We start from the raw sequence: 27007 nt of genomic DNA on the forward strand, positions 1-27007 counted from the left end.
AGCACAACAGGTCCCCTGACCCACAGCACACTCTGGACACAGACTTTTTAACATCACCCCCTCCCTTTTTTCAGTAAATAGCAATACATCACATATGTGCTCAAATGAGTTTTGACAAAGGTGCACAAGCAATTCAATGGAGGATGGAGAACCTTCTCAACAAATGATGCTAGAGCAATTGGACATCCATTGGCAAAAACATGAAATTCGACTGAAAGATCATACCTTATACAAGAATTAACTCAAAATGGAGCATGAACTTACATGTAAAACTGTACAACTTTTAGAAAAAAAAATATGGGAGGAATATTTGGGATCTAGGGCTAGGTAAAGAATTCTTAGACATACTACCAAAAGTATGAACGACAAAAGGAAACATTGATAAATGGACCTCATCAAAATGAAAAATGTTTGCTCTGTGAAAGATGCTGTTAATGGGGGGAAATTCAAGTTACTGACTGGTAGAAAATATTTCCAAACTCAGATCTGACAAAGGACTAGGATCTAGAATATATAAAGAGCTCTCAAAATTTAACAGTAAATAAAACAAACAACCAATTAGAAAATGGGCAAAAGAAATAAACAGTTCACCGAAGAAGATGTACAGATGGCAAATAAACACATGAAAAGGTGCTCAATATTGTTAACCATTAGAGAAATGCACATTGAAATGCAGTGAGTTATCAGTACACACCTACCAGAATGACTAAATAAAAAGTAGAGATAGCACCAAAAGATGGCCAGGATGTGGAGACACTGGATCTCTCACACATTGCTGGTAGGAATGTAAAGTGGTACAGTCACTGCTGGTGGTTTCTTAAAAGACAGCATGCCATCAGCATACCCACCAGTAACTACACTCTTAGGCATTTATCCCAGAGAAATGAAGACTTATGTTCACACAAAAACCTGTATACAACTGTTCATATCAGCTTTATCTGCAATAGCCTCATACTGAAAACAGTCTAGATGTCCTTCAGTGGGTGAATGGTTAAAAAATTGTGGTCCATCCATATCTTAGAATACTATCCAGAGTAAAAAGGAAGAAACTATTTAAAACATGCAGCAACTTGGATGAAGTGGATTGAGTAAAAAAAAAAAAAAATCCTAAAAGGGTACATAAAATATTCTGTTTATATGACATTTTCGAAATGACAAAATTTTAGAGATGGTTGTCATATTATTGGTTGTTAGGGCAAGGAGAAAGGGTGTGGGTGTGATGATAAAATGGCAATATTTATTTTTCTCCCATAAAATAAAATTGGAGAAATCTGAATGAGGATTGTAACAGTGCCAATATCCTGGTAGTGATACTATACTAGAATTTTGTGAGATGTTACCACTGGGGAAACTGGGTCAAGAGTACACAGATTTCTCTGTGTTATTTCTTAGAGTCACATATAAATCTATAATTATCTCAGTAAAATTTAAATTAAAAACGTTTTAAAAAAGCAATGCATGTGTACAAATACCATATGATTCCACTTATATGAGCTCCCTAGAGTAGTCAAAATCATAGGGTCAGAAAGTAGAGTGGTGGTTGCCAGGGGCTGGGAGGAGGGGAAAATGGGGGTTTATTGTTTAATGAGTATAGAGCTTCAGTTTTACAAGATGAAAAGAGTTCTTGAGGTGGATGGTGGTGATGTTTGCACAATGTGAATGTATTTAATGCCACTGAACTGTACACTTTAAAGATGGTTAAGATGGCAGATTTTACATTGTGTGTATTTTACCATAATTTTAAAAATTGGGAAAGGAAAAAGCAATACCTGTGTATTAGAGAAAATTTAGAAAGAGAGAAAGACAGAAACTGTCTCCTCTGGTTCATACCCAAAGATGACCTGTTTTGACATTTTGTTGTATTCACTTTCATAGGATTGATTATTGTTTGTTTTAGCATAGTTGTGACTAATGAGCTATGTAATTTTATATCTTGCCTTTCTCACTTAACACATCCTGAGAACTTTTCCTTGTTATTGTAAAGTCGTTATAAACAGCATTTCAAAACAGCTTCAGTATGCTCCATCAAATGACTGCTCCAAAATTTGATCATTATGGAACATTTTGAAACATTATTGGACATTTATGTATTGTTTGTACTTCTTATATCATAATCAACACTAGGCTGAATATATTTGTATTCAAAGTAAGGTCAGTAACATTTTAACATGTTTATTGAGGTATAATTGACATACAATAAATTGGACATATTTTAAGGGTAGTTTGATAAATGTTGACATGTGTGTACATCTGTGAAGCCATCACCACAATTAAGATAATGAAGATTTCCATTAACCCTAAAGTCGCATCCCTTTGAAATCCCTCACCCTGTCCACTCTTGTCACTAGGGAACCACTGATCTGCTTTCTTTCTCTATAGATTACTTTGCACTTTCTAGAATTTTACATAAATGGAATCATATGGAATGTTCTCTTTTTGTCTGGCCTCTTTCACTCAGCATAATAATTTTGAGATTCAACCATACTGTGTGTATCAATAATTCAGTCATTTTAAGGCTGAGTAGGAGTCCATTGGATGGATGTGTCACACTTTGCTTATCCATTCACTTTTTGGACATTCAAGTTATTTCTCATTTGGGGCTATTTCATATAAAGCTGCTATGAACATTCATGCACAAGTCTTTGTATGGGTGATGTGTTTTCCTTTCTCTTGAGTCAATGTCTAGAAGTGGAATAACTAACTCATGTAGTAGGTATGTGTTTAACTTTTTAAGAAAACTGTCAATTGTTTCCCAAAGTGGTAGTACTATTTTGCATTCCCACCAGCACTGGATAAGCCAGTTCTGCCCCATTCTTACCAATACTTAGTATTGTCTGTTTAATTTTAGCCATTCTAATAGGTGTCTAGTGGTATGTCATTGTGGTTTTAATTTGCATTTCCATCATGACTAATGGCGGTAAGCGTCTTTTCATATGCTTATCTGCTATTAGTATATCTTTTTTTGTGAAGTGTCTTTTAACCTTTTTAAAATTGAGTTGTTGGGAGTTCCCTGGTGGTCCAGTGGTTGGGATTCAGTGCTTTCACTGCCGTAGTCTGGGTTCAGTCCCTGGTTGGGGAACTAAGATCTCACAAGCCGCATGGTGCAGCCAAAGTGAAATAAAATAAAATAAAATTGAGTTGTTTATTTATATTGAGTTTTGAGAGATTTAAAAAATGTGTTCTGGATACAAGTCTTTTATCAGATAAATGCTTTGCAAAGGTATTTCTCCCAGTCTGTGGCTTGTCTTTTCATTCTCTTAATAGTGTCTTTTAAAGAACAGAAGGTTTTCATTTTAATGAAGCCCAGCTTATCACTTTTTCCTTTTATGGATTATTTTTTGTTGTTTTATCTAAGAGATCTTTGCCCAACCCCACATTTTCTTCTCAAAGTATTATAGCTTTAGGTTTTACATTTATAAAATGGCTATGATCCGTTTCGAGTTACTTCTTGAAGCCCATGCAAGGTATGGATCAGTGTTCCTTTTTCTGCATCTGGAGGCCCAGTTGTCCTGGCATCATTTGTTGAAAAGACTTTTGCTATTGAATTGCTTTTGCACCTTTGTTGAAAATCAGTTGCTTATACATGTGTGGGTCCATTTCTGGACTCCCTGTTCTGTTCCATTGAGCATTTGTCTATGTTGACAACAATGCTACACTCTTGTGATTGCTCTAGCTTTAGAGTATGTCTCAGTGTCAGAGGGTGTGAGTAAACTTGGTTCTTGTTTATCAAAGTTGTTTTGGCTCTTCTAGATCCTTTGAGTTTCCATATAAATTCTGGAATCAGCTTGGCAGTTTCTTCAAAAGACTCTGCTGAGATTTTGATTGGGATTGGATCGAATCTATAAATCAGTTTGGGGAATAATTAACATCTTTGCAGTATTATCTTCTGACCCACGAACACGCTCTAGCTCTCCATTGATTTGTGTCTTTAGTTTCAGCAGCATTTTGCAGTTCCCAGCTTATGGGTCTTGCACGTCTTTTGTAGGATTTATCTCTGTGAGCATTTCATCTTTTGTGTGCTATTGACAAAACGGTCATTAAGCCAGCTCTGTTCCACCATGCTTCCCGCAGCTTCATGGGGAGCCACAGTGAGGCTGGCCCCCTGAGGTCCCGATGCTCAGCTCTGGGCACGGGTGGGGGGTGGGGGCAGGATGCTTCGGTGCCCCCTCAACACCCCTTCTCCTTCCCTCCATCCAGAGAGAGTCCACATCTCCACACCCAACAAGTACGAGTTCCAGTATGTGCAGCGGCCGCTGCGCCTCACCCATTTTGACATGGCTGTGCGAGCCCACAACGATGCCCGCGTGGCCTTGTCCCCAGGACCCCAGGACACGGCGGGCATGATCGAGATCGTTCTGGGAGGGCACCAGAACACCAGGTCCTGGATCTCCACCAGCAAGATGGGCGAGCCCGTGGCCAGCACACACACAGCCAAGATCCTCTCCTGGGATGAATTCAGAACATTCTGGATCAGCTGGCACAACGGGCTCATCCAGGCATGGTTGGGCTTCCCTGGGGTGGGCACAGGAACCTCCTGGTCTTCTGGCATTGTTGCTTCCTGATACATGTGATAGGGGTGTGGAGGAGAGAGGGGAAACACAAGGCAGCTCTCAAGTTGCTCATAGTCTGCCTGGAGTTACTTACAAAAAACAGGTGGCGAGAGCTGTGGCAGAGGAAGTGCCCAGAGATCTGGGAGCTGAAGGGTGGTGGGTGGTCTGGGAGAAAGAAAGTGGATAGAACAGGTAAAATGGGGACTGTGGACTCTTTCTGGGCCAAGCAAAGGAGACATAGAAAAGAAGCAGCTGACACAGCTTCCTAGAGGAGGGATATAGCCAAGTGGGGTTTTGAAGTACAAATAGAGGAGTTTGCCAGGCATATGCTAAGATCCAGAGGTTCCAGGGAGCCCAGCGACTTTGGAACCTGCAGATGCCACACTTGTGTCTCTGTTGGGTGTTTAATGAACAGTGTGGTCTCTAGTTTCTCTCATCTCTGACCCCTTGAGAACCCCGCCCCAACCTATGAGCGTGGCCAAGGCCTCTGACCATGTCTGAGCACAGCTTCATGCTTCTTGCCAGCACCCAGCAGCCTTGGCCTCTTTTTCCAGGTTGGCCATGGTCCAGAGCCATCCAATGACTCTGTCATCATGGCCTGGACCCTCCCCAAGCCACCAGAGGTCCAGTTCATCGGTTTCTCCACTGGCTGGGGTTCTGTGGGCGAGTTCCGCATCTGGAGGAAGGTGGAAGTAGATGAGAGCTACAGCGAAGCCTTCACCCTGGGGGTCCCGCACAGCGCCATCCCTGGGTCCGAGCGTGCAGCCGCCTCCATCATAGGTGCGTCTGCCCTGCAGCCTGATTTGGGGAGGACAGGAGCAAGAACCCAGGCCAAGGGACAAGTGTTTACTCTGGGCTCAGTCTCATACCAGGCTTTGCTGGGGACCTGTGCCCCGGGGCCTCCAGCCACACACCCACTCACCTGACAAGCAGCTTCTAGTGCCTTCTCCATGCTGGGTGCTGGGGCCAGACTCAGAGATGACCTCAAACCTGACCTTCAGGGCTTCCTAGTCTGGCTGAGAAAGCAGGTCCTTGCCCTGTGTGGGGCGACCGGGAGGGTGGGTGGTGAACTCCATGAGGGCAGTGGGTCTGGGGTGATATACAAGAAGGCTGAAAGGCCAGGTGAAGTTAGCCAGGTATGGGGTGGAGGGCGGGGGTCCTGGGTGTCCAGCTGAGCGGGCAGGACCATTTCAAATGCTTAGAGCATTTACTGAGCAGCGGTAAGAGGCTGTGGCCAGGGATCTCTTGGGCTGTGGATGGTCTCCCATAGCCCAGGCATGGGAGTGGAAAGTGGGGACTGTGTGATCCATCTAGTGCTGGGAATTGGAAGGGTGAGGTGAGGATGAGACACCAGGAGGAGGTGGACAGACCTGAAGGAGGGGGTCTTGGGTCTCTCTGACATCAGAGGATGGAAGCCCTGGGGCCTGGGCAGGGTGGTGGTTGTGACCAGATCAGAGGATGTTGGAGTTTATGACTTCTGAAGCATGAGATCAAGTCAAATGTGGCCTTGGGGATGAGTGGCCCAGATGGAGGTGAGGGATGTAGGGGAGAAGGCAGATGGACAGCAATGGAGAGGAGGTGAAGGCAGGGACCTGTGTGCCAGTCAGTGTCATCAGCACAGTGGGATGGAAGGTTGGAGAAGAAGCTGGAAAACCCAGAAGAGGGTGATGAGAAAGTAGCCAGGTAGGCCCTGCCACAAGAGGAGGCTGCAAGAGCAGTGGCAGCCTCAGTGGGGCAGGAGGAAAGGCCGAGGAAGGAAGGGAGGTGCCATCAGGGGACAGTGGGGATTCCGGAGCACCCATCAGCAATGTTTGGGGCATAGAAGCCAGGGAGAGGAAGACAGAGTACTGAAGGGATGAGAACACAATAGGTCAGAAATAAGAGAAAAAAAGAACTTTTAAAAACACACCAACAATACCACACATGTAGGAAGAGTTTTATAAAATATCTAAATACTCATGGTTAGAAAGAAAATCACATTTCATATTGGGAGTTAGAAAAAATATTTAGAATGGAATCGCATGGCTGGATTGACATCTTAACGTCTGTGGGATGCAGCCAAAATTGTACTAAGAGGGAAATGTATAGCCTTAATTGCACCTGTTTAAAAAGCCAGAAAGGAAAGAGCATTTAACATAATGAAAAGGTAGAGAAAAAACACCTGAGTTAAAACTAAAGAACACAGAGGGAGGTATGTAGGAAAGGGCCAGCGGGTGTTCACCAAAGCCAGGAGACCAAGCAGGCTGAGTGGGCAAGGGTGCAGCCCAGTTTCAAAAGGCAGCACTGGCAATCAGAGGATGGGTTGCTGGTGTTAGGCCACAAGTGGGCTCTTTCTAAGGAAAGCTGTCTGTAGGACAGCCAGGGCACTGGGTGAGGCCAGTCCCCAGCCCATCCTTCTTTTTCTTCCCACCAGGAGATGTCATGGGGCCAACTCTGAACCATCTCAGCAACCACCTGCGCCTGCCCTTTGGCTGCGGAGAGCAAAACATGATCCACTTTGCACCCAACGTCTTTGTCCTGAAGTATCTCCAGAAAACCCGACAGCTCAGCCCTGAGGTGGAAAGGGAGACCACTGATTACCTGGTACAAGGTACTGGGCAGCACTGCCTGGGTGGAGGGGGTGGGGCTGCAGGTAGCCTTGACCATGCTGGGTCACATGCCACACCTCACATGCCAGGTGCGGCAGATGGAGAAGAAGGGAAAGAAGTGGGTGAAAGAGGCCACTCTGGGTGGCCTGATGGGGTCCCTGTTAAAAGGAACCTGGTGTCTGCACCTGTTAGGAAAAGGCTCTGAATGCTGGTAATCAGCCATGGGGAGAAGAATAGCATCTTTTAAAAATGTAGATATTTTGAACAACCAGCGCAGTATAATAGCATTATAAAAAACATCTGCAAAGGAGAAAAAATCCCTATAACCTCCCTGTCTTGCTGGCTCTGGGTTTACTCCTCTGCCCTCCAGGAGCAAAGATTAGCTTTGCCACTCTTGGTGTCTCATAACATGGCATCCTATGGCGTGCCCTCCACCCCCAACCCCACACTGTGTGCATAAGATTCGTCCACTGGGCTGTGGGGACCTGTGGTCTGTTCACCTCCATTGCTGTGTGGGGAGACCATAGTCAGTGTGTCTGTTGATGGGCTTTGGAGCAGCTTCCAACTCAGGGCTTTTACAATGGTGCTGCCGTTAATCACCCTCGTAGTGTACTTGGTGACAACACGTCCAAATTTCTGTGGGGTGAAATCGCTGGGTCTCAGGATGTGTTCAGTTCATAATCACTTTGGAGGCTACGCTATTTGTTCATCACGTGCATTTATGGAGCACAACATACTGAACTCTCCTCTTGGACATACTGGGGTTATTTCCAGTTTTTTTTTTTTTATCTAAATAATGCAGCACTGAACATCTTCAGAAATAAACCCCCAGCACTGAACTTCTTCAGAAATAAACAAAGCAGCATTGAACTTCAGAAATAAATAACACAGCACTGAACATCTTCGATTGCCATGACTCAGGTCCTTAGGGTAGGGAACAGCCTTATGGCGGAGGGGGTGGAGGTGGGGGGGTGGACAGGGCCTCTGAGTGCCCTGTCTCACCCACTCTGCACATCTAGGCCCCACAGGTAGGAGGAAGGCGGGGGCGGGGGGAGGCTGGAGGTGGGGTCTCACTTCTGTCATGGATTCCCACTCTGTGTCCTCGGGTAGGGCCTGCTTTTCTCAGTAACTTGGTTTCCTACCTGTGTAACAAGGGAGTTGTCAGTTGATCCCCAGGTCCTGGGGCCTCCTGGGCTCTGCCTCTAGCCTTGGGCTGGAGCTGAAGTGAAAGGAGAGCATGGAGGGGGCTGGACCCAGCTCTGAAGCTGGCACCCATCTTGTGGCAGGCAGTTGCCGCGCCATCCACGCTGCCCTGAGTTGCCCTCCCGGCAGCCTCCACACTGATGGTCCTCATTTCCCAGATGAACAAAGTGAGGCCCCTGGGAGTGAAGAGGTGCCCAAGACCTCACAGGGGCAAGTGGTGGGGGCTTCTCAGACTGCAGGCTCCCCTGGATTGGGGCACGAGGGGCAGCCAGGGCACTAGACCCAGCCAGAGGGAGATGAGAACCCACGGGCACAACCTTGGAAATTTCTGCCACCGAAAAGCACCCGCGGGTGCCTGGCTCAGACGATGCTGGCCCCTATCAGATGGGGAAACTGAGGCATATGAAAATCTCGATTCCTAAGGCAAGGCTGGGGTCCCTGCCTCCTGGCCTGTTACGGTTCCCTCAGTTACTGTGCTCCAAGGGCAGTCCTGATGATCTAGAACCATCTGTCCCTGTGGATGAGAAAATGAAAAAACTTACTATGAAGAACATACAACTCTCAGATGAAAAGAGAACTCAGGGGTTGCCATGGGCTGAAGGTTTGGCTTCGTGATGGCTGACTGCAGACTTCCCAGAACCCCAGGTCTGCTTGGTCCATCGTGGGGACGGGGGGCTCATGTTGATGTGCTGTGAGGGTCTTGGAGGTGGGTGGGCCCTGGCCTCCCAGGGCCAGGCATACCTCAGTGGACTCATCTGGGCTCAGGCCCTTGAACGCCACCCAGAGTGCGATGACCCGTATGGGTGAGTGGCAGCCTGGACCCCCCCGGACAGCCAGACCTGATGCTTGTCAGCCAGTTGGCCTTTCAGACTCAACAAGCCCCAAATTAACCCCCGACCCCCTGGTTTTCCGGCAAACCTTTGGCGTTAGTTTCCTGGGGCTGTCATAACAAAGTACCGCAAACTGGGTGGCTTAGAACAATAGGACTTTATTCCTTCATGGTTCTGGAAGCCAGAGGTCCAAAATGAAGGTGTCAACAGGGTTGATTCCGTCTGGAGGCTCTGAGGGAGCATCTGTCCCAGGCCTCTGTCCTGGCCGAATTCTGGTGACTCCAGGTGGTCTTTGGCTTGTGGACACATCACCACGCTCTCTGCCTCCGTCTTCACAAGCCCTTTTAAATCTGTGTGTTTCCCTTTCTTTCCTCTGAGAAGGACACCAGTCATTGGATTTAGGGTCCAGCCTAATCCAGGAACGTAATTCCATCTGCAAAGAACCTCACTCCCGATAAGGTCACATTTTGAGGTTCCAGGTGGACATTAATTTGGCGGGGGGGGGGGACACTGTCCACCCAGTTCAGAGCTCCTCCTGCCTCTTTCCCCACCTCCATGGGCACAGCTCCGTCCTTCCTGCCTTTCAGGCCGCAAACCTTGACGCCCTCGGCATCCTTCTTTTTTTCCTTCACATCTTATTCAGCTAAGGCAGCGGTGCCTCTACCGCAGAACCCCTCCCTGCCTGTCCCCACCACCGGCTCCAAGCCCATGGTCGTGCTCGCCTAGACAGTCCCCACCTGCCCAGTTTCTCTGCTTCGTCTCCGGACCCTACAATCCACCCACTACATTTGTCCCCTCACACCCCTCCCCTGCTCCCCTCACCCCCTCCGCTCATGCCCCCTGCTGCCCTCACAATAAGACCAACCGCCCAGCCCAGCCTTGGAGGCCCCAGTAGCCCACCTGACATCCCTCCCTCTCGTCCCTCCTTGCTCCCTTGCTCTGGCCACTCTGTGCTCTGAGCAAACCAAGCTCGAGGGCGCCTGGAGATGGTGCATTTCACTGACCGCCCCCTGCCCCAGGTATGACTGAGGGGCCGGTGTGTGACCAGGAGTCACAAAGGGGCAATATCAGGAAACAAAAGAAGAATAAAGTAGAGGTTTCAATCCCCCCAGCTGTGGGTGTAGGGTAGTTTCAAGGACCCCAGCTGTGGGCGTGGGGCAGTTTCAAGGACCCCAGATGTGGGCATGGGGCAGTTTCAAGGACCCCCCGATGTGGGTGTGGCATTGTTTCAGGGTCCTGGGGTAAGACGTTGGCTGGCCAACCATTCACCAGGGTGCTGTCCCCTCTTCTTGCCCCACAGGCTACCAGAGACAGTTGACCTACAAGCACCAAGATGGCTCCTATAGTGCTTTCGGGGAGCGGGACAAGTCGGGGAGTATGTGGTGAGTCCTCACTCCCCAGGCACGGCTGCTGAGGTTCTTCCACTTGAAGCCACAGCCTCATGTCCAGCACAGCGTAGCCAGGACCCCTGGGGCCTGATCCCCAGGGTGATGAGGAGCCTGCATGGGAAATGGAGATGGCCATGGTCCTAGCCCCTGGGGTTTAGAGGTCTGGATTGTTCGGGGGCGGGTTCTGCCTGGCCTGTGCATGGTGGAGCTGGCGGCGGTGACAGCTACTATTACTCCTGCTGTTGTTGCCACAGCGCCCAGGAACTGAGCCCCTGCCCTCTGGCCCCTTGAGGATGGGTCCTGGCGCTCTGGTCCTCCTCAGAGCCCACTGGACCCAGGAATGGGGTGACCCTGAGCAGGAAGGGATGGGCCTGGAGAGGCCAGACCACTGCCTCAAAGCTAGATTGTGGGGCTCTGGAGGCACGTCCTGGGGTCCGGTTTCCCTTGCGAGCGGCTCCCTCTGGCTTTCAGGGTCAACCAGAGCAGGGAGGGCCTGGGTGCACCTGGGTCTTATTCCCTGGGATCTTTGGGCCACAGCAGTTCTTGGCATCATCAGGGATTTGCCTCGTCCACTTTGGGGCTTACTGAGGAAGTGGGGCACCCTGAACTTTCTGTCCCTAGTGGGGCCTCCTTCTCAGAGCAACACCCTGATGGCGCCTGCAGCAGCTATGGGCATGGAAAGTATCCAGTCCTTAAATCGACAGTGTCCACTGCCCAGCGTCAGTGCCAGGGGCCGGGGGAACAGGGACACGGCTGGCTGAGCCCACACTGCGGTGCAGTGTCACTCGCTTGGCTCCCGAGGGGCCCAGCCTTGATGACCTGCTCAGTCCCCCAGTCCCCAGAAGCCAATCGTCTGACCCAGTTCTGGTCCCAGGGCCCTGCCTTGCTGACAGCCCATGAGGCAAGGCCACAGTCACGCACTAGCAAACAGAGGCCCCCACCCACTGTGGGGTTGGCCAAAGCCACTGAGTCACTCTCTGAAAGCTGGCCAAGTCCTGGCAGCTCCCAGAGGCCTCCACCAGTCAGAAATAGTGAGCTGTGACCTTTGTATGCCCTCCCACGGTTCACACACACACACACACACACACACACACACACACACACAGTGAGCAAGAAAAGACCAGTTCTACTGTGGTCATGGAAATGTGACACCCAGCAGCTTGCCTCTCCCCCTTGGCCTTGTGAAACCTCCCTGTAGGACAAAACTGCAGGATGCACAGGACAGTGGCAACAGCATCCACCCTGGGGCTGGGCAAACCCAGGCTCTGTCTCGTGTGAACTGTGGCAGCCTTAGACCAGATGCTCAACTTCTCTGAACCTGTTTCCTCACCACACATCCCTCTCTGGACTGGGATCTGGGAGGCAATAGGATAAGGGTGCAGGCGTGCTCATTGCAGTGCCAGGTACCCACTGGGATGGATACCCTGTTAGCATCTCTCCCTAAATATTTGGCCAGGGAGTCCAGGATCCAGTCCAGCTTCCTCAACTTCCTTAAAACTCAGGATCTGTTATAGATAGGTTCTGGTGCATCCAGTGTTCATTCATTCATTCATTTGTTTGTTTGTTTTTAATTTTTATTTATTTATTTATGGCTGTGTTGGGTCTTCGTTTCTGTGCGAGGGCTTTCTCCAGTTGCGGCAAGTGGGGGCCGCTCTTCATCGCGGTGCGCGGGCCTCTCACTAGCGCGGCCTCTCCCGTTGCGGAGCACAGGCTCCAGACACGCAGGCTCAGTAATTGTGGCTCACGGGCCCAGTCGCTCCGCGGCATGTGGGACCCTCCCAGACCAGGGCCCGAACCCGTGTCCCCTGCACTGGCAGGCAGACTCTCAACCACTGCGCCACCAGGGGAGCCCCATTTGTTTGTTTATTCAAGTGTCTACTATGTGTCAGGCTCTTTTCTTACTCCTGAGGGAACAAGAAAGACATGGTCCCTGCCTCCAGGAGCTCATTGCCCAAGAGAGAGAGACCCTGTACAAGATGTAATGGTTATCTACTGCTGTGTAACAAGTTACCGCAAAACATAGCCATTTAAAGCAAACATTTAGTCACAGTTCTGTGGGTCAGGAATTCAGGAGCAGCTTAGCTAGCACTGCTGGCTCAGGATCTCTCCCAAGGTTGCAGTCAGGGTGTTGGCTGGGGCTGCCATCATCTGAAGGCTTGACTGGGGCTGAAGCATTTGTTTCCAAGTTGGTTCTCTCACATGGCTATTGGCAGGAGGCCTCAGTTCCTCACTGAAGACTATCCCATAGGGCTGCTTGGGTGTCCTTACAACATGGCAGCTGACTTCCCTTTGAATAAAAACTCCAAGAGAGAAAACAAGGAAGATGCCACATGCCTTTTATCATCTGGTTTCCCAAGTCATACTGTCACCTCCACCACATTCTACTTTTTAAAAAAAAATTATTTATTTATTTATTTATTGCTGTATTGTGTCTTCGTTGTTGTGTGTGGGCTTTCTCTAGTTGCAGCAAGCGGGGGGCTACTGTCTTCGTTGTGGTGTGGGGGCTTCTCACTGTGGTGGCTTTTCTTGTTGCAGAGCATGGGCTCTAGGTGCGCAGGCTTCAGTAGTTGTGGCACGTAGGCTCAGTAGTTATCGCTCGCAGGCTCTAGAGAGCAGGCTCAGTAGTTGTGGCGCATGGGCTTAGTTGCTCCATGGCATGTGGGATCTTCCCGGACCAGGGCTTGTACCTGTGTCCCCTGCGTTGGCAGGCGGATTCTTAACCACTGCACCACCAAGAAGTCCCCACCACGTTAAGTTCTTTAGAAGCAAGTCACTATGTACAGCCTATACTCAAGAAGGGGGGAATTGGGTTCTACTGCTTGAAAGGAAAAGAAGCAAGGCATTTGTGGATATATTTTAAAGCTACTACATCACCTATATAATTTCTCATATCTATGAAGCATGCTAAGGGGGTAGGGTATGATGAGGCACACAGTTACATGGGGTGGTCAGGAAAGGTGCCCCTGAGGAGGTCACCTGAAGAAGATGAGAGAGGAGCTGTATGAAAATCCAAGGGGAGAAGATTTCAGGCAGAGGGAACAGCCTGTGCAAAGGCCCTGAGGCAGAACTGAGCTTGATGAGTTTGAGCCACAGAAGGAGACCAGTGTGGCTGGAGCAGCACAGATGAGGAGGAGAGTGGTCCAACATGAGGGAGGAGAGGGTGGCAGGGCCAGACTGAGCAGGGGGAGGAGTTTGGATTTTATTCCAGATGGAGCCGGAGGGCTTAGAACAAAGCATGGCTGTAATCTGAGTCATGCTGGGCTGTGTGTGTTTAATTAAGAGAGTTTATTTTTGTAGAACAGTTTTAGTTTCATAGAAAAATTAAGTAGGTAGAAATGAGTTCCCATACACCCCCTCTCCCCTACACACAGAGTCTCCCCTGCTGTCTTGCATTAGTGATGTACATTTGTTACAAATGATGGACCAGTATTGCTACATTATTATTAACTGAGGTCCATAGTTTAGGGTTCACTCTTTGTGTTGCATAGTGTATGGGTTTGGACAATTAAGGTATCATACAGAATAGTTTCACTGCTCTAAAAATCCCCTGTGCTCTGCACATTTGTCTCTCCCTCCCCCCAGCCCCTGGCAACCACTGATACTTTTACTGTCTCTATAGTTTTGCCTTTTCCAGGATGTCATAGAGTTGGAATCATACAGTATGCAGCCTTTTCAGATTTCTCCTTTCACTCTGTAATATGCATTTAAATTTCCTCCAGGTCATATCGTGGCTTGTTAGCACATATCATGGCTTGTTAGCTCTTTTTGTTGCTGAATAATATTCAGTTGTATGGATGTACCACAGTTTGTTTATCCCTGTTTGTGTTTTAAGATGGAAAAATAAAGAGAACAGTGTAGCAGAATGTGGAAATTCCACAGTTCCCAGCACAGGGGCAACTAAGTTCCATCTTGGCCCCCCAGTGTTTGGAATTTCCCTCTGGCTGCTGCATACAGAGTAGGTGATGGGGCAAGGCTGGGCTGGTGGAAGCAGTGGGAGCCATGGGGTGGCCTGGCTGACACAGGAGCCATGGGGGTAGAAGGAAGAGGATGGATTTGAGGTATCTTGGAAGGAGAGTGGCCAGGAAAAGCTGACTCCTGGGTTTGGGGTACATTGTAAGGTTAATATTTCAGGTTTTGGTGATTCACAGAAAGAGAGCTTGGAGCCACCTGATTTTCTTTCTTTTTCTTTTTTAAAACTGTTTTAAAATACACATAACAGAAAATTTACTGTCTTAACTATTTTTAAGTATACAGTTCAGTGGTATTAAGTACGTTCGTGCTGTTGAGCAGCCATCACCACCGTCCATCCCCGTAACTCTTTCATCTTGTAAATCTGAAACTCTATACTTATTAAATGCTAACTCCCCATTCCCCCCTCCCCCCAGCCCCTGGCAACCACCCTCCTACTTTCTGTCTCTATGATTCTGACTACTCTTAAGTGCCTCATAGAAGTGGAATCATACGGTGTCTTTTGTGATTGGCTTATTCCACTCAGCATAATGTCCTCAGTGTTCGTCCATGTTATAGCACTTTGCAGAGTTTCTTTCTTTTTCAAGGCTGAATGATACTCCATTGTATGGCTATACTGGTGTCAGCAGGTGAGAGGACCTTGGTCCTTGTCGTCTTTAGAGAAAGAATTCCACAAAGAGACTTTGTAAAGCAGAAATACACACCCAGAGAAGAGTGCGGGCATCCTCCCTAACGAGGAGTACACCAGAGAGATGATTTAAATCACTTATATGTGGGCGGTTTTTCCGGGTTTTTGTTTTCCTCTCACCAATCATCTTTCTTGGTTTTCCACATCTGACCTGACCCAGGGCCCTGCCTGATATGCGCATGCATCTTTTAGCCAAAATGTATTCCAGTGAGGGGGTCTCTGGGAGATTGACAGAACAGAAATTATGGGTTAGTGTTCCCTCCCTTTTTGATCCCCAAAGGAGCTTTTTTGTGCATGGGCAGTTGGGGAGGTCTCCTTGACCTCAAGAATGAAAGATGTGGTCATCTTATCTTTTTACTCCAGCAGAGCTCAGCTCTCCTCTGCTCCTGCCATTAACTTTTCCGTTGAAATATCAGGGGGAAACAAGCTTCAATTTACTCAGCTTGACAAACACCAGCCACTCAGCCCAGGGGCCCATCTACATCCTACCTCAATACCACATTTTGCTTGTCCATTCATCTGTCAGTGGACACTGGGTTGCTTCCATAGTTCGACCATTGTGAATAATGCTGCTACAAATATGGGTGCACAGATAGCTCTTTAAGACTCTGCTTTCATTTCTTTTGGGTATAAACCAGAAGTGGAATTGCTGGATCATATGGTAATTCTATGTTCAATTTTTTTAGGAACTGCCATATTGTTTTCCACAGTGGCTGTACCATTGTCCATTCCCACCAGCAGTGCACAAGGGTTCCAATTTCTCTGCATCTTCATCAACACGTGTTGTTTTCTGTGTTGTTTGGTTTCTGTTTTATAGTAGCCATCCTGATGCGTGTCAGGTGGGGGAGCCACTTGATTTTGAAAAGGATGGATTACTCTTTCATCCTGAGTTGGGGTGTTTCCCCTGCTGATAGCTTTGCTGTTTGTCCCTCTTGGCTCCCTGGTTTCCATCTGGTGGTTCTCCTGAGTTCATTTTTTCATTCATTCATTCTCCAGCTTCATCATCTCCCATTCAGGGTGCACTAGCAACAGTTGGGCTGGGGTGATGGGGTGGACAAGGGGCAGGCTGCAGAGATACAGATAGAAAACAATGACACAGAGGGAGGGCCTGGGGGTCCAGAGGCAGCATGCCCATCACAGAGTGGAGGTGTCTGGGAGGCTTCCTCTGGGGAGAGACCCCTGGGTTGAACACTGAGAGACAAGAGTAAGACTTCATCCTGTAAAGAAGGGAGGTAGGAGCATGGTGCATCCAGGGCCTGGGTGACTGAGTAACTGAAGCTATTGGGTTGGTGGGATGTTTTCAGCTGCAGACAAAAGAAAACTGGCCAAAAAAGCAATTCTGAACATCTGCTCACACCATAGAGTTGGGGAGGCTCCAGGATTGGCCAGTCTGGCAGCCCCACAATCCATTGGGGTTCCTGGTTCTTTCCCTTGGTCCCTGTGGCCATCCTTGGCACAGCAGCTGCTCTCCTCGTGGTGGCAAAATGGCTGCAGCTGCTCCCAGCATCACCTCATGTGCCCATTCCAAAGCCATTTGCAGGTCTGGGGACTGGAAAGCCCATGGCTGTGGCTGGCTAGGGCTATAGAGGAGCCCAAGTGTTCAGTGTACCTGGTTGCCAGTTTTTCCTGGGATCTCTCAGCAAGACCTGGGATCTCTTGGGGAGTGGTTATGGAGGAGCAACAAGGAAGGTCTTCTGCACATGGCAGGGGTGGGGGGGGGGTGGGGGGGACTGGACCAGCTCACAAAAAGGCCTTGAGTGCCAGGCAAGGAGCAGACCTGGGTGCTTCTGTGGGGGGGAGGGAGCAAGCGGGGAGGCTGGGCTCCATCATCAGGTCCCGCTGGGTGCCCACACACTTCCATCAAGTGCTCACAACAGCCCTGCGAGGGCAGGCAGGACCCTCCTGTCTTGCAGAGTCTTGGGTGATGTGGGGAGCGTGCCACAGTCCCTGGTGGGGCACATGGGAGGTGACTCTGTTTTGCAACTCCCCAGCCCATGGCTCTCCCAGCCCCCACCTCATCCTGTTTCAGGCTCACAGCCTTTGTCCTGAAGTCCTTCGCCCAGGCGCGCAGCTTTATCTTCATTGACCCTCAGGAGCTGGCAGCCGCCAAGGGCTGGATTGTCCAGCAGCAGCGGGCAGATGGCTCCTTCCCGGCGGTGGGCAGGATTCTGAACAAGGACATCCAGGTTGGCAGCCTCCCAGCCTCCTCCTGGGGTCTTGGCCTTGCCCTGGCTGCTCCCCGGTGTTGTCTGGGCCCAGTGGGGGCAGGGGGCTGTCCCCTCTGGCTTGGGATGAAACCTACAAATCCTCTTACAGGGTGGGATCCACGGCACAGTCCCGCTGACAGCCTACGTGGTGGCCGCGCTCCTGGAGATGGGCCTGGCCTCAGAGGTAAGCGCAGGGGGCCCAGGAGATGCCGGGCTGGAGGAGCGAGCGGACAGTTTCCCCCTGCAGGCCAGGTTGGCCATCTTCTGGCCATCTTCAGCTTCTATTTATTCCTTGCTGCCCCCCTTCTGCTCATTAATGAGACTTTTTGATGCTTTTCAATGGTCACAGAACATCCAACTTCTTGTGGCCTGAGCAGAGGTGTGAGAGATTCCAGCAGTAATCACGGGGGACATGCGTGTGGGAGAGTGGGGTAGGGGTGGCTGTATCCTGAGTACGAGCCCTCCCAGGATGGTCCACAGCCCCCAGGCCCATTCGGAGAATCGTTTTGGGCCCAGTCAGGTTCCTGGCCAGTGACCCATGGGCTGGCTTCAGGGAGCCCTGTACAAAATGTTGGACTCATGAATGCTTTTGCGGGGAAGAGTCTAGAACCTTCAGGGATGGTACTAGACCCAGCAGGGCTTAGACGTCCCAAGGAACTCAAGGGCCATTGGCACTTCTGTGAGGCTGTCCCAGATGGGTGTGGCATGTCCCCGGCAGTGAGAGCTTAGACGGATCTCAGCCGCTGGGGTAGGGATTCCACCATTCCTAATACCTGTGTCAATTCTAAATCCTCTGGTGATGAATTGTGGCACTTCTCAGAATTTTCAACCTCACAATCCCGATTTGACTGTGTCTAGGCTTTGGTGTGACCTAAGACCCTCCACATCCCACACGCTTTGCCCAGAGAGCCCCTTGCTTGCCCTGTGTTAAGGGGCTGAATTGTGTCGCCCCTAAAATTCATATCCTGAAATCCCAACCCCCATCTTAGTCAGCTCAGGCTGCCATCACAAAATACCACAGACTGGGGGACTTCAACAACAGACATTTATTTCTTATGGTTCTAGAGACTGGAAAGTTCAAGGTCAAGGTTCTGGTCCATTTAGTTCTTTTTTTTTTTTTCTGATTCAGTTCTTAATGAGGGGTCTCTTCCTGGCTTGTAGACAGCCATCTTCTTTCCGTGTCCTCACGTGGCCTTTTCTTGGTGTGTGACCATGGAGAGAGGTGGGATGGGGTTGGGGGAGAGATTGAGAGAGAGGTCACTCTGGTGTCTCTTTGTCTTCTTATAAGCAGCCTCATTGATTATAGAGGCTCCACCCTCTTGGCCTCATCTAAACCTAATCACCTCCCAAAGGCACCCCTTCCTAACACCATCATATTGGAGGTTAGGGCTTTAACATATAAATTTGTGGGGGGTGCGGGGAGACACAGACATTCGGTACATAACAGCCCCAAGACTTCAGAATGTGATTGTATTTAGAGACAGGGCCTTTAAAGAGGTAGTCACATTAAAATGTAGCCTTTAGGGTGGGTACTAATCCACTATGACTGGCATCCTTGGAAAAGGGGGACATGAGGACACAGAGACCAGAACAGAGGGAAGATGATGTGAAGATAAAGGGAGAAGATGGCTAGCTACAAGCCAAGAGAGAGGCCTGGAACAGATCCTTTCCTCATGGCCCTCAGAAGGAACCAGCCCTGCTAACACCTTGATATTGGACTTCTGGCCTCCAGATCCACGAGACAAGAAATTTCTATTTTTTTAAGCCACCCAATTTGTGATACTTTGTTACGCAGCCCCAGCAGACTCATACACCCTGCCTCTAGGAAGACCAACCAACTTGGTTGGCCCGGGACCAAGGGATTCCGGGGATGCAGGCCTCGTGGGTGCCTCCTCCCTGCCTGCACCTGAGACTGAGGAACCCCGGCTCCTTGGCGTTCCCAAGGCGGGCCTCTCCTCCATCCTCTGGTTCTGCTTTTTGTTTAGGTAAAATCGACATTTAGGTCATTTTAACCTTATCAGACTTTTCTAGAGCTGAACCAAGTGTTTCTTCCTGAACTTAAGAATGTGAAGGCCCCTGTGCCTTAGGCTGAATAAAGGCCCCTGGACTCGTGTCCTGTGGCATTTGTAACAAAGTACCACAAACAGTGGCTTTAAACAACGGGAGTTTATTCTCTCGCAGTTCTGGAGGCCAAGGTCTGAAGTCAGTGTGTGGGCAGGGCCATGGCTCCTCTGGAGGTCTATGGGAGGATGCTTCCTAGCCTCTTTCAGCTTCTGGGAATTCCCAGCATTCCTTGGCTTGTGACTGCATCACTCCAATCTCTGCCTGTCTTTCCACAGCCTATTTTCTGTGTCTCTTCATCCTCTCTTCTTATAAGGACATCAGTGCTACCTCTGCAAAACCGTCCAGCCACTCCCACCCCAGGCTCTGGGCTTATGTGGCTCAGGCTTGGGGTCCAGTTAATTTGCTCTGTCATCCCTGATACATGCCCCGGGAGGGAGATGGTACGTCTTAACAACATGCCATAAGGGAGGTTCCCACGCTTTATCCTGATCTAAAGATGGAAAGGTTTGGGAGAGCATTCTTTCTGCAATCTTAACAATCACCAAAGCAGAGTTATCTTAACTCCATGGCTCCACCGGTGCCCACAGGAGCACCATTGCTCATTTGCTAAATTCCCGAATGCTTTGAATCACTCCTTTTTCCATTTAACCTATATTATTGGGCAGCTTCTCTGAACTAAGCCCATCACTGGACAATGGACTTGGTTTCTGTCCTCCAGCCGCTCACACTGTGGGTCAGGAGCATGATGAGGGTTGGTGGGCTTCCTGGAGGAGGTGACAATTGAAGCAAGGCCTGGAGGATGAGGTGGGCCTGAGCTGGGGGTCTTAGAAGCCAGCCTAGTGATAGAGTGGGATGGGGCGGGGCGGCCAGGGGTCTGCCTGCTTCCCACAGAGTGTCTCTGAATTGATTTGTCGTGCTCAGACTTCATTTGGAAAACATGGCACCAACATAAAAGAAAGGGAATGGGGCTTTGAAAGCTGAGGCTGCAGGCAGTGGGGCACCAGAAGGATACAAAGTGAGGGGCTGCAAGCCATCCAGTGCTTTCCCCAGGCATGTCCTGAGAACCTTCGGGAGCGTGGTGGGTGGGGTGAAGGCAGAGCAGCCTCCCAGGGCTCCAATTACCACCCCCGCTGCACCCCGCAGGAGGAGAGGGGTGCCATTGCCAAAGCCAGGCACTTCCTGGAGTCCGGCGCGCCCCTGGCTGTGGACCCCTACAGCAGTGCCCTGACCGCCTACGCACTGACCCTGCTCCGCAGCCCTGCAGCCCCCGCCGCTCTGCGAAAGCTCCGCAGCCTGGCCATCACCCAGGGTAGGTGCCCCTGCCTGCCACCCCAGCAGACACAGTGTGGGACCAGCCCACTGCGGGCCCCAGTAAACAGCTCAGGAACACGTGCATGGAACTAAGGAGGTGTACTTTGCTCACTCTGTTGTTTTTTTTTTTTATAAATTTATTTTTTAAATTATTTTATTTTATTTTTGGCTGCGTTGGGTCTTCGTTGCAGCACACGGGCTTTCTCTAGTTGCGGCGAGCAGGGGCTACTCTTCGTTGTGGGGCGCCGGCTTCTCATTGCGGTGGCTTCCCTTGTTGTGGAGCATGGGCTCTAGGCGCACGGGCCTCAGTAGTTGTGGCTCGCGAGCTCTAGAGCGCAGGCTCAGTAGTTGTGGCACATGGGCTTAGTTGCTCCGCGGCATGTGGGATCCTCCTGGACCAGGGATCAAACCCGTGTCCCCTTCATTGGCAGGCAGATTCTTAACCACTGGGCCACCAGGGAAGTCCCTCACTCTGTTTTTTTACTCATTTATTACTCATTCATTATTGCATCTACTAGTGGCTTCATTTGTTGAAGTGGCTTGAGCTTGAGCACCATTTTCTTCCCCTATGAAGTAGGGGATGCCACCCCGCCCCCACCAGGGAAAACAGTGCTCAGAGATCCCCGGTAGAGGATCCCCCAGGCTTCCTGGAAACCATCCCTGGGCAGGGTGCTGGGAGGCAGGGGAGGGCTGCAGCCGGCTCCCACCCTGCCCCCCACCACTGGGTGAGCCTCGGAAAGCCTTTTCCATCTTGGAGTGTCAGTCTCCCCATCTACAAAATGACTCCCCATTGTGTTTGGGGAGCCCCAGTCACTGAGCTGTGACTTCTCGGAAGGTCCCCAAACTCAGTCTCCTTCCCCCCAACCCCTGGGCTTTCCCAAGAGCTGCGCTGGGATTCCATCCAGCTTCTTTGCTTAAGATGTCACCTGAAGAATTGCTTTCACTGCTTAAGAAGAAGAAGAAGAAAAAAAAACTTAAAAAGCAAAATTCTAAAACCATCCAGTTGGATGACGGTGTCAATTTAGGACTAACTGCTCAAGATCTGAGGCAGGGAGCGCTGATTTCTCAATGGTTTGAGGGCTTTTTATACCACACATAAGCTCAGAATCTTTGGAGCCTTTGCAAGTACGGAGTGGCTTCTTGGTCCCCAAGTGGGGTAGACTGGGGCCAGCCTCAGGGCCCCAGCCAGGAGGGAGGCCATTGATTAGTGACGTCTGCCGGGGTACAGAAAAGCAGCCAGGGATTGGTGATGTCTGCCAACGGTGCGGGAGGGGCTGGGTTTGTCGCTGTAGTTGCAGATCTGAGATGTAGCCCCAAGACCCTTCGTGTCCCAGCCGTCTTCCCCTGGTACCCTCTTCCCCTGGGGCCCAGCCCCCTGATGTCTCTTCTTGAGACCACATGCGCTGACACTCAGCATGGGTTACCAGGCTGAGTGCCAAGAGGGGTTGTGGCCCCTGACCTGTTCTGGCCTTACAGATGGGGTGACCCACTGGAGCCTGACGGGTTCCCGGGATGTGGGCAAGGATGCGTTCCTGAGCTTCAGTGACGGGGTCTATCAGACAGGTACTGGCCACCCCACCTGCGGTACCTGCTGTGGGCACCGGGTCCTGGGTCCCAGCGTCAAAAGGGCCCCAGCTGGCCTCTTCCGTTGCAGTGGTCTCGGCCGAGGTGGAAATGACAGCCTATGCCCTGCTGACCTACACCCTCCTGGGAGATGTGGCCACTGCCCTGCCTGTGGTGAAGTGGCTGTCCCAGCAGCGGAACGCCCTTGGGGGCTTCTCCTCCACTCAGGTGAGCCAGGAAGGGCCAAAAGAGGGGCTCGGGTCTGAGCGGGGTTACTGCAGTCCAGGCTTGGGGACTCAAGAGCCAGGTAGGAAGCCACTGGCTGCTTCAAGTCTCAGGACGGCTCCTTGCCTGCAGCCCCTGGGGGCATGATGTCCAAGAGAGGGCAGGAGGATGGGGCCGAGGGACAGATGTGCCTGGCTCTGGGACAGGAACCCAGCCCCTGCCTCCATGGAGATGCTCCCCAGCTGCCTGGGGCCCCCAGCCCTGTGGGTATCTACACCGGACACCCAGTGCTCTCTGTTCCAGCCTCACGGGTGGCTGGTATCCAGAGAGGGTCCGTGGCACCCGCAGTGTGGGCCAGACCTCCTGCTCCTGGGGCTGACCTCAGCCTGCTTCTCTGTCCCTAGGACACCTGCGTGGCTCTGCAGGCCTTGGCAGAGTATGCCATCTTGTCTTACGCGGGCGGCATCAACCTCACTGTCTCCCTGGCCTCCACCAACTTGGACTACCAGGAGACCTTCGAGCTGCACAGGGCCAACCAGAAGCTTCTACAGATGGCGGCGGTGCGTGTTCCCCGGACCAGGGTTGGGGGGTGGGCAGCGACGGCGGCCCCTCCCTGCTGCCTGTCTGTCCACGCATGTCTGCAGGGGAAACCACGGCATCTTCTCTCCCCAGATCCCCAGCCTCCCCACAGGGCTGTTCGTGAGTGCCAAGGGCGAAGGCTGCTGCCTGATGCAGGTGAGGCTGCGGGGAGAGGGGGCGCTTCCAGGGCACCCCTGGAGGGGCGGGCGGGAGGGAGCTCCGTGTTGGGCCAGGTTGAGTGGGGTGGATGTGTGTGTGAGAGCCACCCCAGGGCAGCCTGTCAGCCCCCTGAAATGCCATCCACTCTGCCCAAGGCAGGACCCAAGGCAGATGGCAATGTGTCCCCTTGAGGATGGAGTCCCCCCAGAAGCTCCATGTGACCCTCATTCCGGTGGTCTCTGACCTTAAGCAGACCCCTCCCTTCACCCCCCATGGTGGGACTTGTTATTCTCCCTGCCAAGGCCTGAATGGAGGTGCCCAGCCTGGCGCTCCCCACGACCCCTCAGTCACCAGGCTCAGGATTTACACTGTGGGTGGAGACAGGCTGGCCTCCTAGGCTCTGGCCAGCGGTCAGAGGGCGAGTCTGCCAGGAGGCCCTCGCATTCTCAGCTTCTCCATCTGGAAAGTGGGAGCCCAGACAACACAGTGGATAGGAGAGGGAGCCTGAGAGGCAGACAGACCTGGGCTTGAAATGTGGAAAAATGGGATGATGGTCGTACCTACACCATCAGGGCGAAATGGAATGACCGTAGTGCCCAGAACTGTTGTTGATGTCACCACTGTCGTCGTTCTGGCTGTCCCCCACCTTGCCCTGCCCTTGCCTCTCCCCTCCCCACTCCCCTGTCCCCTCAGCCTCTGTCCTCCCACCCCCCCAGATTGACGTCACCTACAATGTGCCAGACCCGGTGGCCAAGCCGTCCTTCCAGCTGCTTGTGAACCTCCAGGAGCCCGAGGCCGAGCGGCGGCCCCCTGCGCCTGCCTCCTCGGCTGACGATGACGACCCAGCAGCCGACCAGCATCAGCAGGAGTACCCGGTGACCCTGGAGGTGTGCACCAGGTAAGGCCTCCTGCCCCGCTGGCTGGCACCGCCACCAGCGTCCACCGGTGGACGGCGTTTTATATAGTGACGCTCTCAGCTAGGAACGCCTCGGACATCCATCTGGGCCTCTACTACTTGTGGGAGCCCCACAGACATTTCACCGACTCGAGCCAAAGTTGTGGCTGGACCAGCCCTTGTGGTCCTTGGTCTGATCACAAGACACACCTCAGCAACACCCATCAGGGAACTTTGAAGGACAAGATTTCTTACTCACAGGTCCTGGAGGGTACATGACCCTCCCGAGGGTCACACAGCAAGGTCACAGGTAGAGACAGAAAGAAGGCACGGACCTGAGGTTCTGCCTATATTGGGGTCCGAGGGGGGTTGCCTACATTTTTGTGGATTCACTCTTTATTGGCGAATTTAAAACATAAGAGCAGGAATTAGGGTGCTGGAAGGGGAAGGCAGGGTGACCCAAGTGGTCTGTCATCTAGGTTACCCAGGGCTTCCTGAAAGAGGGACCTTCGTGGGTGGGGGCAGCCTGATTCCTCTTCTGGTTGTTTTGCTAGTAGTTGTGTCATACAGCTGCCAGTATCTATTCAAGATGGATGTCTTCGAAATGGATGCCTTTGCAATCAGAAGCTTACACTCCAAATGATTTTTGACATGAAAGAAATGAAAGTGCTTCTGAATGGGTGCAGCAAACCCCAGTGACAGGTGGGGCTGGGTGGGATGGCTGTTTGTGGCCCCTGTGCGACCCACCAGCCCCAGGTGTGACCCTAGGACCAGGCCACAGAGGGTCCTCGGTGGTGGGTGCATGCAGCTGCCCACAAAGGATGCTCATTACCATGGCAACGATGGGGGACCCCAAAGGTGGTTGGAAGCTATGGCACCTGAAGCCCATCAGAGCTGCCCAGACACCTTCTTCAACCTTGACCCTCAGCCCTCACATGTCCAAGGCCCCCATCTTAGGAAGTTCTGAAGAACAAGCCCAACTTGGTCCAAGCCCGGGAGCCCTGGCTGAGTGGCTTCCCAAACCTCCAGCTGTGTTTCCTGCTCCACAGTGAGACTCAGGATGGTTCCACTAAGCAGGGCTGTGATCACCATCTAATCAGGCGGGGGAGCGAGAAGCAGCTGGACTGGCCCAGCTGTCTGGCCCTGGCAGGCCTGCTGGGGCATCTCTGTTCCTCCCTCAGATGTGTTAAGAAAAAACCCCCACTGTGTGCCACCCGGATATAGCATCTCTCAGGCCTCACCCCTGCAGGAAGCCTCCCCCGCCTGCCCCAGGAGCTGTGGCCACCCCGTCCCCTTGGGCCACAGTCTGCAGGCTCCTCCCTCAATGTCAGCCTCCCTGTCACCAGCACCCAGCACAGGGAGGGCCTGGGACATAGCAGGCCCCAGAGGCCATATTTACCCCCCCCCCCATGTCACAGAAGGGGAAACTGAGGGCTGGCACTGGAGAGTGACCGGGTCTCCCCCAGTAGCCTGGACTCCCTCGGCCCCACAGATCAGCTTCCCACACTGGGGGCACATCATGGAGTTCGGGTCAAAACACAGCCCAGAGTCGCTAGACCTGGGTCAGGCCCAGAACCCTCGGCAAGGCCTTTTCTTTACGGTCTCAGTGTCTTAGCTGTGAAATGGGCTGACCAATGACCCAGCCAAGGGTGTCTGTGCAGATGGGCTGCCAGCCAGGCAGGCTCGGGGGTTGCGGGGACAGAGGGGTCCGTGAATTCCACTGCGGGGCTTGAGTTCAAGGGCCTCCCTCTCTCCCCTCATCGGAAGGTGGCTGCACACAGGCTCCTCCAACATGGCGGTCCTGGAGGTGCCCCTGCTGTCAGGGTTCCGGGCGGACGTTGAGAGCCTGGAGCAGGTGAGGTGGCCCTGGTGGGCAGGGCTCGGGTCGGGTCTCTGGCTGGTGGCCCTGCCCAGGTTGCAAATTCCCAGCCCTTCATAAAATGGGTTTTGGTTTTTGCTTTTGTCTTTCTGGGCAAAGTTGGTGTTTGGGGGCTGGCCATCTGCTGAGGGGCAGGTGGGGAGGGGTGGGGGCTTTCCCAGTAGATGTCATTCAGTGGGCCACCTGTACTGTTATCCATGTGGCAGAGGAAGGGTTCAACGAACCTGCCTGCGCTTTGGGGATGATCTGGGATACCAGGGGGAGATTTGCCACCATCCTCAACTTAAAGAGAGACCGGCCCCCTTTTGGGGGAGGAAGGGGAAGAGGGTCACAAAGTGGGCGGAGCAGCCTTACCTGAGGATGTCTGCAGTGTGAGGAGGGACAGGAAAGTAGGGCCTGTCCTGGGGGAGGGGGTTTGAATGGTGCAGGTGAGGCAGGAGCAGGTGGCAGGGTTCTGTGGGCGCCTAGGGGGCCACAGGGAGGCCCGGCCTGGGACTGAGGCTCCATCACGGGAGACTGCAGGCAGGGAAGGGGAAGCAGGCACTCGGGACAGTGGTAACCGGCCTTGAATGCCCTCTGCTGGGTGCTGACCTCCACCCCCTGGCCTGGCCCGTGGGGACTTGCTGGATGACTGTGGGCAAACTCCTCAGCCTCTGGGGCCTTGGCTCCTCACGGGTCCAGCCCACCTTGGGCCCTAGGAGATCGGGGAGGAAGAGAGCATTGGGGTCTGAAGGGCCGGGCAGACCCTGACCTCTGGCTTCCCTGCCAGCTGCTCCTCGACAAGCACGTGGCACTGAAGAGGTACGAGGTGGCTGGTCGCAGAGTGCTCTTCTACTTTGATGAGGTACTGCTGGCCGGGGGTGGTGGGTGGAGGCCTCCACGGCAGCCATATTGGCGAGGGCACAGCTG

At 51.9% G+C, this 27007-nt stretch overlaps 1 protein-coding gene across 1 annotated transcript in view; it reads left to right on the forward strand.

Annotated features, from left to right (window-relative positions):
• Positions 1–27007, forward strand: part of CPAMD8 (C3 and PZP like alpha-2-macroglobulin domain containing 8) — a 98313-nt gene that overhangs the window by 65137 nt on the left and 6169 nt on the right. Inside the window, exons 24-37 of the mRNA XM_061188683.1 lie at positions 4198–4496; positions 5105–5330; positions 6964–7140; positions 10472–10553; positions 17246–17402; positions 17533–17607; positions 20631–20796; positions 22275–22361; positions 22453–22589; positions 22991–23146; positions 23259–23321; positions 24041–24222; positions 25987–26074; positions 26868–26942. Coding sequence (XP_061044666.1) covers positions 4198–4496; positions 5105–5330; positions 6964–7140; positions 10472–10553; positions 17246–17402; positions 17533–17607; positions 20631–20796; positions 22275–22361; positions 22453–22589; positions 22991–23146; positions 23259–23321; positions 24041–24222; positions 25987–26074; positions 26868–26942 — 1970 coding nt within the window. The remainder of the gene's footprint in view (positions 1–4197; positions 4497–5104; positions 5331–6963; positions 7141–10471; positions 10554–17245; positions 17403–17532; positions 17608–20630; positions 20797–22274; positions 22362–22452; positions 22590–22990; positions 23147–23258; positions 23322–24040; positions 24223–25986; positions 26075–26867; positions 26943–27007) is intronic.

The sequence above is a fragment of the Eubalaena glacialis genome, chromosome 4, assembly GCF_028564815.1.
Source record: "Eubalaena glacialis isolate mEubGla1 chromosome 4, mEubGla1.1.hap2.+ XY, whole genome shotgun sequence".
Classification (NCBI taxonomy): Eukaryota; Metazoa; Chordata; class Mammalia; order Artiodactyla; family Balaenidae; genus Eubalaena; species Eubalaena glacialis.